Here is a 12,070-nt window from a genome sequence, read left to right on the forward strand (position 1 = left end):
GCCCCCACTTTGTTACGTCCCCGCCGCACGGTGGGGCTGGTCACACACACACAGCAGGCCTTTTCCACACCTAGGCTGGAAACACACACTGACCAGCACAGAGGAAAACCACCAGAAACCTCTCCCACCACTCCACACCGTAGGCAGGACAATCGCACACTAACACGCACCGCAGAGACACCAGAGAAAGCCACCCTCCCACATTCAGTCCATCCCCAGCTTATACAACCTCAGAGAGGTGATTGCTGACTGGGCCCAGGTGGTAAATGAGGCCAATGAGCAGCAGCTGTGTCCTGGGGAGAGAGAAGAAGTGAGAGAGAGACAGAGGGGTGGAGCAAGAGAGGAGGAGGCGGAGAAAAACACCACGCCCACACAAGGGCAGTTTCAGGAGGCCCAGCTAGGGCCGTAACACTGTTAAACTCAAGCAGGGCTTGGGCCCTGGCACGGCCTAGAATTTCCACACAATCCTGGTAGTAGTGACGCTCGGCTATGACGGCGTGCGGGTTACCAGCTGGCTTTCTTGGGATAGGGCTCCTGTGTGAGCGGTCGACAATAACGTCTTTATCCATACCCAGCACTTCACGTAGTAGCACGGATACGGCCATGGAGGAGCTCGAGTCCAGGTCCTCTGGATCCCTATGATGTGGATGTTAGCTCTCCAATTTTAATTGATGGAGATTTTAATATTCACGTGCTGTCCCTCCAGTCCACTGGCCATAGACTTTGTTTAATCGACTCCTTCAGTCGTGCTCAGTTTGTGTTGGGCCCAACCCAGAAACAGGCTCATACATTGGATCTTGTGCTGTCTTTAGGGTTACCGGTCCTAAACATGGAAACACGTGATGCTGTTTTTTCACCGTTGTGTTTGATATATTTTTATCTCACTGCCATTTTACTCCTCTTATTCCAACACCCCATTGTCGTCTATTTAACCCATCTGCAACAGAACTATTTTCTATTGCTTTTAAAGAGTTTAAGATCTCCCCTCGGCTATGGTACCGAGCAGATGACATCTAATTTTTATGATAAATGCCAAACTGTCCTTGATGAGGTCACTCCTTTTAAAACTATGAAACCACAATCGGACCCGTGGATAAACGAGGCCGCTCGTTCAGCCAGACGAGAGAGCAGGAAGGCTGAACGTAAGTGGGAAACAGATGCAGGTGTGTTTCTGATGCTGAGAGACCGTCTGTACAGGTATCAGGACACTGTCAACGCAGAGAAGTCAAAAGCTGTTTCTAATATTATTGAGAAATGCTCCAGGTGAGATCATTTCTATCTTTTAGAAACCTTGAACGATCCACGTTTTCATGCCATCCCAGCTGGATTATTGTAACTCCTTATATGTTGGAGTTGGTGGGACCTGCCTGGCAAGACTGCAGCTGGTGCAGAAAGCTGCAGCTCGTCTTCTGACACAAGCTCAGAGACATTTATCGTCCCAACAACCATATATACGCTGGTCCCTCGCTGCAACACAGTTCACCTTTGGCGGCTTCGCTGTTTCGCTGATCTTTTTGTGCAATCTTGCATGATTTTGTTTTTTACAGCGTGTTGTGTTCTGCGTCCTGATTGGCTGTAGACCATTGTCAGCCAATCTGGTGCCGTGTCTCCTGTACAGTACAGAATGCGTTCAGATTTACAGCAGTGTGACTCTGCAGTGCTGCACTGTATGTTTGTATGTTTTGTCCCAACAAACAACAATGTCGACGAGACGTTTTGCAGCTGTGGTAGCAGCCAAAGGCAGAGGAAGATGCTGACCATCATAGTTTCAACAAGGAGGCAAAAAGGTTGTAACTGTCCACAACAAGAACATCGTAAGGATGGAGTCAGCTTTGCTTTGTGGATCAGTGACGGCAGGAAAAAGAACATCGTGCTGGACACCAACATTATCTGCATAAAAACTAAAAAGCTTTATGAAACCTGACAGCGAGGAGCCCAGGCCATGGACGAGTGCTCCTCACACAGAACAGCTCATTTAATGCCAGCAAAGGCTGATTTGACACATTTCAGAAACACTTTCATTCTTTAATAATGAACTTATTATTCTACCAAGGTTTGAACTTTGTTTAAACAAGAGAGAAAAGTGTGAAAATGTTCATGTCTGTCTGAGAAAAGTGTATAAAGTGTGCAGTGAGGGTTTAACTGCCTTAAAACATCTGTAATAATTGTAAAACATAAAGCTGCTTCTTCATTCTGAGACTTATTTTTAGAACGTAACTAAAATTTTGAAAACTCTCAACAGGATCTTCAGATTTATTTTGAAAGGTTTATCTAGAAAACACACAAATACATAAGCAGGAAACAAAGAGCGTGATATGAGACGATTTAGTTTCATCATATATACATCGTTCTATGAACAGCTCCTGCTGTCAGTCTCTGTCAATCTGCTCTTAAAACACATTTGTATTCACTGGCTTCTAATACAGTTTGAGACTTATTTGATATTTGATGTGTGATATTAATATTATCAGTTATTTAATAGTTATTTTGGATTCTTGTACAGCACTGTGGTCAACGCTGCTGTTGTAATTAATGTGCTATAAACACATAAACAATCTGCAGTTAAAGATCCAAAACTACAGATGTGATCGCTGCCTTTAGAAAATGTGCTGATACACAAGATATCAGCTCATTAAGGTGGAATGTGTCCGTGTTCGAAACATGCTGGAAGAAGTTTGAAGCTGAAACTGTGAAGCTGAGAGTGAAAGAGCTCCAGCGTCTGTCACAGGAAACTTTCTTATTTCCACACTGATGAAAGCATCAAGCTTTGATTTCCTGCTGCTTTTATTGAGTCACCCTGTGAAACTGAGCACAGCTGGACCAGCATCTGTACAGCAGACACTTACAGCGCTCGGCTGCTTCCATTGAACCCTCTGCACAGAGCTTCAGTTTGCTCTTCTGGTCCCAAAGTGCAGAACAACAAGGTTTCAAACAGCTTCGTTCCAGCAGCATCAGCCACAGACATGCAGACAGAATCCTTTGCTTGTGTTGTATGTTTGCATGTCTGCTGTCTGTGTTGCTTTGTGAGGATGGATCATCTACTGCAGCATAAACAAGCTGGACCTGAACCTGGTAGCTTCACTTAGAAGACACTTGTGACGGGAACGTGTGAGAAGTTTTGTGCAGACGAGTGGATTTAGAGTGGACGAGCTCTCCACGGTCTTTGTGGAGATCCACATTCTGCATACTGCCTGTGAGAAGCTGCAGACATTTCTCCTCCAAATCCACTGAGCAGCTGCTCGTGGTGGTATTAGCTTCATGTGTGCGTGTTAGCATGAAGCCTCGGTCACACTCTGCTGTGGACACGGTCACAGCTGGACGCCTGATGGACGAGTCGTCCGTTCAGTGTTTTAACTCTCGCCTTCACTTCAGCTTCACCAACAACAGCACAAGCAGAGCAGCCACTGCCCGCATGGCTGGGACAGCGCCCCCTGGTGACTGTAAACCACTACAGCATGTAGCACCACCGCAGAGACGTGCTGCAGCTCTGTTTAGTTACCCAGCTGACAGCAGAGGCTGTAGTTTACTGTTACCAACATGGGAAACTGAAGCTTCATCAGCTGCAGCTACAGAGCTGGAGAACAAAGGAGACTGAGAGGCCAGAATGATGTGGGAGGAAACATCAAGAGCCTGTTTGAAAGGAGACACATGTGGATGCTGTGCCAGTCTGTGGTCTGTCAGCTGAGTCACACTGCAAGAAGCTGCAGAATCTCAGAGGAGGAGATTTGGAAGTGTTTGTGGGACAAACTGGACTCAAAGAAAGAAGATGTTTGTGAAGTCTTTGGTGGAGGTGAGCAGTGTGAAGCAGAACACATGCAGATGAATCAGGAGGTCAGCATCAGTGTCTCCTTGTGGTGGACGGTAAAAGAATCAGAGCCAACGCTCCCGTCCACCCTCGGCATGAAGCAGTGCTGTTTCTGAAACAGGAGGACAAGTCCAGAGAAGACAGAGGAAGTAAAGATGAGGGTGGGACAGGACAGCAGGACTTCCTTCAGACCTGCAGCTCCATCACACTGCTGTAGGTCCTCTTCATCACACATGCAGCCTGTCCTCAAGTCCAGGAGTCACCTCCACACAGTGTAGAAGCCTCCTGTGCAGACCATGGAGTCCAGCCTCTGTCAGGGAAGTCTGCACTAAAGCCTGAAAGACTTCAATCTGTCTCTGCTCCACCCGAGAAAGACCAGCACCGTACTTGCTGTGCATTCAAGGAGGGAACATCAGCACTGCATCGTGGGAACAACACCGCAGGAACAAAGACACAGCACGGCTGATGAAGGACGAGGACAAAGGAAAGGTGAGTGAGAAGACCCTGGTGGTGTGGACGGACCTGCAGGGGCTCCAAGACTGAGGAACAGAGACGTCCATGTACCAGCTGAGGATGCTGCAGTGATCCAGGGAGCTCGGTCCAATCTGAGGCCGTGTGAACTACGTGGACCACAGTTTCTTCACAGACTTCACGTGAACATCTGGAGATCCAACAGTGCACGAGCTGTGAGCCATCAGCTGTTTCTCTCATCAGCTGCTGTAATGAGAGCTGCTGGAATCATCTGGAGCAGCAGGAAATCACTGATGTTGTTTCTAACCAAAGATATGGGACTGAGCTCCTTCTGCTTTCATCCAGATATAAACTGCTACAGTCTGCTGATTATTGCTTTGCCTCCATCACACGACTCTTTATCCTGTTCTTCACTCTCATTGGTTCTTTGTCTGCTTGTTTTTACAACAGTAGTCATTCTGATTGGTCAAAGAAGACAATCAGCTGTGACTAAATGGAGCTCCTACAGCAGTGATGGGAATAACTACTGAAGCTGATCCAGTATCAAAGCTCAGGAATCAGCAGCTCCCACCTCGTTTTCTTTCAACAACTATTTTTAGCTGCTGTGTTTTTGTGTTTCTGCAGACCTCAGACATCCTGCTGCTCTCCACAACTTTTTTCATTCTTTTTTATCATTCTTTTTTATCATTAGTTTGCTTTTCTTTTATTATTATGTTATATGTATTAATATGTTAAACACTTATTCTTTGTATGTTTTGCTTTGCTCCTGTCAAACTGCTTTAATAAAACCTGCTGCAGTCTAAACTGTGGATGTTCCCTTTGTAATCCTTTGTGAAACAATAAAGGTTTAAATCTGAGTTTTCATCTATGTTAGTGTTTAATGGGTCTAATAGGTTGCTTTGGCCTTTCCCAGTAATATCTCCTCTTGGAGTCTGTGGTCCAGGCTTCTAAAACCATCCCAGGTTAACAAGAACTACAATCTAGAGGAGAGCTGCCATAACAGGTGTGACTGATGAGATCTGACCTGCAAGGTTACTCAGGTTTGTTTGTATCAGGACAAGCAGGGAAGACATCTGGACGTCAAGGTAGTTAGAGCTGGGCGAGTGTCCTCACCCACATCAGCTTCACAACTCTGCATCATCTACTGAGGAAGACTCAGAGGATCAGAGATTAGAAGGTCTACAAAGACCTGAACCAGACTTCCTGTATAACGGTTTTAGTTCCACAGATCGACAGTGTCAGCACAACTAAAACATGGAGACTGACCTCAGAGTTTCAATTTGATGTTGTGGATTCTCCAGAAGAAGACACAGCTGCTTCACTCCTGAATCCTGCAGCTTGTGGTTACTCAGGTCCACCTCTCTGGGATACGAAGGGTTGAGCTTCAGCACTGCTTCCAGATAATCACAGCTGATCTCTGACAAATCACAGCGCTCCAATCTGTATAAAGAATGAAAGATGTAAGTTTATTAGACAAAGTGCTTGAAATCATTCAGTGTTTCATCATCTGTTCAGAGCTGAAGAAGGTTCAGAATGTAGAAGTTTAGAAAATGGAAACTCCAAACAGCTGAAGCCAACAGGAAGCAGCTTCAAACAAACACAACAAGAGAAAAACTCTGAATGTTTCACATTAAAGTCGTACATTTCTAACAAGAGTATTTTAAAGACAGCGTCACTGATGATCATCTTCTGCTCAGTAAAACTTTGCTTTTCCACATGTGAGTGTTAATGATGCACAAAGACTGTGAGTGCAAAGAGGAGCGAGGAGGACGACAGAGAGATGGTGCAGGAGCATCAAGAACCCGGCGAGGAAATGAGCAGAAGGACTTTGGAGCCTGTTGGATTGAAGCTTTCACAGAGACGTGTTTGACTGGACACCACCAGGACAGACTGTTAATCCCAGGATCTGGATGAGCTTTCTGTCTTTATGGTCACAAATGATGCTGTAACTCTGTGACTGTCCTGGAACAGCAGTACGGTTACGTCCTTTTGAGTTTCCACAGCTCTTATAACAGCAGTGTACATTCACCTGCAGGCACACGCTGCCTCTGCTTCTGTTTATGAAGCACAAACTGCAGGAACCAAACTCAGACTGGCTCATTTCAATCATGTCTGCTTACAAAGACACTTTGAAACTCTTAGCAGTATGTTTCCTGTCCTACTAGGATCAAACTCTGGACCTTCGTTGTGGATCAGTGAAGGATGCTTCCCTCCTGCTGCCTGAGCTTGAACATCAGCAGCACTTTAACACTGAGCAGAGGGACGTGGAAAAGGCCTTCTGTCTTTATCTGACTGAACTGTTTCATTATGTGGGCTGAAGAAAACACAGTTGTAGACTATATTTATATGAAACATGTATATTTAATGCATTTAATGTATTTGAACCATATTTCATGCATATTACAGGATGTAACGGCTGGACATGTGTCAACAATAATGGCTTTGATGTTTGTACATCAGCTTATCAAATCCTGTCTGCTGTCTTCATTTATTACTCTTCACCTGCTTCACTTGTCACCGTGTGGGCGGAGCTGCCTGAGCCCCGCCCACACAGACACAGCTCCTCTCTGGAGCTAAACTTCTGCTTCATCTCCGCCTCTTTTCTTCATCCTCCACCTCTCTTTTCTCTTCTTCAGTGTTCTGCAGCCATTGAGCCTCACAGCCGTTAGCACACCCATACCTGAGCAGCTAGCATTACCCAGCATGCTGTGCAGCAGAGTCAGTTTGTAAATGTGCAGGAATTCCTGCTCCAAACTGTTTCACAGATTGCTGTGTGCCGTGACCTTTGACCTGCTAAAGAGAGTCAGCTGTGGATTATTCATTGTTGTGTCTGATACTTAGAACTGTGAGGAAGAAGCTACACAGTTAATCAGGGTCCCCTCTCTCTGAATCAGGAAAGGTGGGCAGGCCGCGTGTGGGCCGCGGGCCATACGTTGAGTCTCACTGTTTGAAATGTGAACATTGTTCTGCTGCAGTCAATGGACTAAACCAGAGAAGAAGAAAACAGACTTTACCATGAAGATCCTCAGTGTGGATCAGTATAATATCAGCCTGATGTCTGCAGTTTAGTGTCAGCACAACTTTCACATCATATTCATCTCAGCACAACTAAAACATGTGACTGACCTCAGAGTTTCAAGTTTACATCGTGGATTCTCCAGGAAATCAAACAGCTGCTTCACTCCTGAACCCTTCAGGTTGCTGTAGGTTCCACTCAGGTCCACCTCTGTGGGATACGAGGGGTTGGACTTCAGTGCTGCTGCCAGATAATCAAGGCCAGTATCTGACAAACCACGGCGTCCCAATCTGTATAAAGAATGAAAGATGTAAGTTTATTAGACAAAGTGCTTGAAATCATTCAGTGTTTCATCATCTGTTCAGAGCTGAAGAAGGTTCAGAATCAGAATACTTTATTAATCCTGAAGGAAATTAGGGTTACAGCAGGCAGCACGCATGCGCACTTACAAAGGAACCTTATAACCAACTTTACACAAACATCACATCGGGGAGACATGTCAGAGAGGTAGGCTGATAGAAAAAAAAACAACAACAAAAATACACAACATGAGGTGAGGGGAGGAGAAAAAAAACTCCACTCAGACTGAGCTCCTAGTAGGAGAACAGTTTGATAACAGAAAAAAAAACACCTCAGCACAGAAAGCACATCAACACACCATAGAAACACAAGATAAGCAACAAGGGCGGGTAAAGGGTGAGAGAGAGCCGGTGTAGACAGCGCTTCCGGTCCTGCAGCATGTCTGTGCTGGTCCAGTCGATCGCCATCTTCCCCGGGAGGGGACAAGCATCGAAGGCGTTTGGAAAGGGAGGGGGAGGGGGAGTGTCAGAAGAAAATTGTACATAGTGTGATTGTGATCAGCTACATGAAATGTGCTCTTTTATTGATCACTAAGCAAACCACATGTCTACGTGACTTTTCACATAATAACTCTTGTGTGATGAACTTATTCAGTTACTAACCGCTTCCTGTTTTCAGAGAACATTCAGATGTAGAAAAGGGAAAAACCCGCAGCTCTGAGTGACTTTGTACACACACACGTATAAATAAAGAACGCAGACAGTGATACAGCGCGAGTCTGGAGTACGAGTGCTCTATGACCGTCCTCACGAATAAAGACAACTGCAGTGTTTGTGTTTTCTAACTCAGGTGTCTCAGCTGAAGAACTGTGGTGTGTGTGTGTGTGTGTGTGTGTCCAGAGTTCAGCTGAGACAGTGTCCTTCGCCCTGCCAGGCTAAGTAAACAGTCTACCAGCCAACCCAGGTGGCCTTGCATAGAATGGGAAGAACAGTCTCAACACAGTCGTTATTAACAAGACTGTAGAAGTTTAGAAAATGGAAACTCCAAACAGCTGAAGCCAACAGGAAGCAGCTTCAAACAAACACAACAAGAGAGCGAGAGCGATATTGTATAGGCTATACAGTACATAAAATCCAAAATATTTTTTAATGTAACTGAAATATTTAGTTACATTAATTAGATCAATTACAAATACTAATTGTAGTTAAAATAAGAGGGGAAAACTCTGGAGCTGTGATGTCATCAGGTACACTGCTGTTCCAATTGTAGAAAGATGGCGCTGTGTAAATGGTAAATGGCCTGTATTTGTATAGCGCTTTACTAGTCCCTAAGGACCCCAAAGCGCTTTACATATCCAGTCATCCACCCATTCACACACACATTCACACACTGGTGATGGCAGCTACGTTGTAGCCACAGCCACCCTGGGGCGCACTGACAGAGGCGAGGCTGGCGGACACTGGCGCCACCGGGCCCTCTGACCACCACCAGTAGGCAACGGGTGAAGTGTCTTGCCCAAGGACACAACGACCGAGACTGTCCGAGCCGGGGCTCGAACCGGCAACCTTCCGATTACAAGGCGAACGCCCAACTCCACGCCACGATCGCCCCACGTTTTCGACAAGTCCGGACTCCCGTGCAATCTTACGAAGTCCAGACTAGCGAGAACAGGAGTACAGACAGGCGTACTTGAGAATTGAGGCACAGCCCAGCATTAGTGTAGCGCAGTTAGCTTAAGATAAATCTGAGGTCATTTAATCTTGTTTGAGCTTTTGCTTTAGCCTTGCCAAACAGATTAAAGTGCAGAATGGTTTATTTAAAGTCACAATTATCTCTTTTTAACTCTTTGTTTAACAGTAAAGGTCAAAGCCTGTCATTAAGTATTACATCTTTTTAACGGTTCTGATGCGTGATCATAATAGTGACCTCCGATTGGCGTAACCGGGTGTCATTACTGCCGACGTGAATTATGATCTTACTGTATTTACGTTTACCCTTAGCCAGCAGTTTTAAATTTCCTTCAATGTCGCCTGCTCTGGCCCCTGGAAGACAATTGACTATGGTTGCCGGTGTCTCTAGCTTCAGGTGTCTGAGAACAGAATCACCAATTACCAGAGTTTGACCCCCGGCGGGTGTGTCGCCGAGTGGGGAAAAGCAGTTGAACACATGAACAGGTTGGTGGTGTACCTGGGGCTTCTGTTTAAGACTATGCTTCCTCCTCACCGTCACCCAGCCGCCCTCGTTCCCCAGCTGCTTGGGGTCTGCCGGGGAACAGCTAGCGGGGCCTACGCTATCTTCGGCTGCACCAGCTACATGGGCCTGGCTAGCTACGGGTGTTGGAGAAATTGATTGTCATTAATGAGAATGATTTATGTGTAAAGAATACATGATCAGAAACTGTTAACACATGACCTATTGAACCTGCCAGACTGTTTCATGTTGTAACCTTTTAAAAACTCACAGAGTCGTGCAAAATAGAGGAACTGAAACCACAACTCCTATGAAGCACCTTGAGGCGACTTTCGTTGTGATTTGGCGCTATATAAATAAAATTGAATTGAACTGTGCCTGCCAGTTCCTGTCATCTGACCAGAAAGACATGGGCTGTATCCCAATTCAAAGGCTGCTCGAAATGAGGCCCTGAAATGCGTTCTTCATTTCCCTGAATTTTAAGGATGTGGCGGTGTAGACTTCATGGCCCAACACATCCCACAATTCATAGTGCGGCAGTCGGTGTGGATAATTTTGCTGCAGACGGCAGAAGCAGGGCGGCCGAAGAGTAAACTGTTAAAAGTAAGTACTGAATAATATGTCACTTATTTATGTGCAAATGTTTAATAATGAAGAACATTAAAACATTACTGTTGGCCACATGTCGGCAAAGTTATTTGCCATTAGCGATTAGACCTGACACAAATGATTATTTTGATAGTCTACTAGTCACCGATTATTTTTGCGATTAGTCGACTAATCAGATCATCATCCATTGGACGTACAACGTACAGCTTATTGCACCAGCAGCATCTGCTCTTATATAACTATCATTAGCTTACAGCTTTAAGTGTTTAAGGTGCTAACTAAAAATAAAGACAAGATGATAGTTTATTAAATTTTAATGACATTTGCAGATTGTTTCGGTGAAGTTTAATAAACTCAGTCGTCTGCTCCTTGCTATCTAAAATATAACAGGACACCGGAGTATATTCTCCAGCAGCTCACACTTCTGATAATCAGTTGTCTGCTTGACGTTTATTCAGCTGTGTAAAAACTATAACTTTAATCTCAGCCAAACCGATTTACTCTGGACCAAATAAAATACTAAAAAAAAAAAGCCAAACAATAACATGTTTAAGTTATCTCAGTGACTTATATATGTTTAACCTGAGTAGCCAAAGACTGTGGTGGGTTTGAAAACGATTTGCTGGGAGTCCGGTGTTCTCAGCGGCTCTAGCGAGCCCTCAACCCCGGTTAGCTATCGAGCTGGTGGGTAACAGACGTCTCCGAAAATGTCGGAGCGGTTTTGAAAATATGTGATGTCTTGATAAACCGAGCAGATACTTGAGGTTTACACAGCTACATTCTCACCTGAAAAAATGTTAAACGTTTATTTTGTGACCCAGAAAGAATAATAAGAGTAATATTAAAACTAACTAGCTGCCGCCATTGTTGGAAACTGAGCTGGGCTGCGCTATGAATTCTGGAACAGAGCTACTTCTTCTTCTTCGGGGTTTAACGGCAGCTGGCATCCTTGTACATGCAGTGCTGCCATCTTCTGTTTCAGTCCGTTATTACACTCTTAAATCTTACTACTTATTCCTGCGTCTTTTGGGATCTTACAAAGCTTCAAACGACGCGTCGACTATTAAATCAGTCGTCGACGATTTTCATTTCATTATCACAGCACAAGCAGGATTCACTGCACTGTTAATGTTAGCTATGTTATATTGCTGCCTCTGTTCGGTGGTGTCGAGCCAAACGGACTTTAACGTGTGTTTGAACGAGCTGACGGTTCACTCGTTAAGCTGAAAGAAAGATGCTTTAATCACAGGAGTCACACATGTGTCCACTGCACCATCTGGAACTCTTCTTGTTTAGCTTTTCGTAATAACACAAACACTAAATCCTCCTTCTCTTGTGCTGTTTTGTAGCAGTGTATACACCTGAGACTGTCACCTGTCTGTCTGTCCTGCACTCTCTCTCTGTTTCTTTCTCTCTGATTGTGGAATAAAAGTATGAACATGTATTTATAAGTTACACTTGTGTTTGAATCCTGCAGCTTATCACACATTTGATTTCCATGTGTGACGACTGCAAGTGTCCAGAGTGAGGACAGACTGAGGGACCCACTGCTGCACATCATCTGTGAGGCTTTGCACCCCTGATGATCCACCAGGACAAACTCAGCAGTGTGTGAGGAAGAGGAGGAGGAAGAGCCAGCAGCAGCTGACAGATGGAGAGAATAGACAGACTGTTCCCTG

General features: G+C 45.0%; 1 protein-coding gene across 1 annotated transcript in view; it reads right to left on the bottom strand.

The window, feature by feature from the left end:
• LOC120441893 (NACHT, LRR and PYD domains-containing protein 12-like) overlaps positions 1-12,070 on the bottom strand; it is a 33,964-nt gene that overhangs the window by 7,769 nt on the left and 14,125 nt on the right. The window contains exons 2-3 of the mRNA XM_039617388.1: positions 7,403-7,582; positions 5,543-5,716 (exon numbers count right to left, since the gene is read on the bottom strand). Of these exons, the coding sequence (XP_039473322.1) occupies positions 5,543-5,716; positions 7,403-7,582 (354 nt within the window). The remainder of the gene's footprint in view (positions 1-5,542; positions 5,717-7,402; positions 7,583-12,070) is intronic.

This window comes from Oreochromis aureus, linkage group 9, assembly GCF_013358895.1.
Source record: "Oreochromis aureus strain Israel breed Guangdong linkage group 9, ZZ_aureus, whole genome shotgun sequence".
In the NCBI taxonomy this organism is placed as follows: domain Eukaryota; kingdom Metazoa; phylum Chordata; class Actinopteri; order Cichliformes; family Cichlidae; genus Oreochromis; species Oreochromis aureus.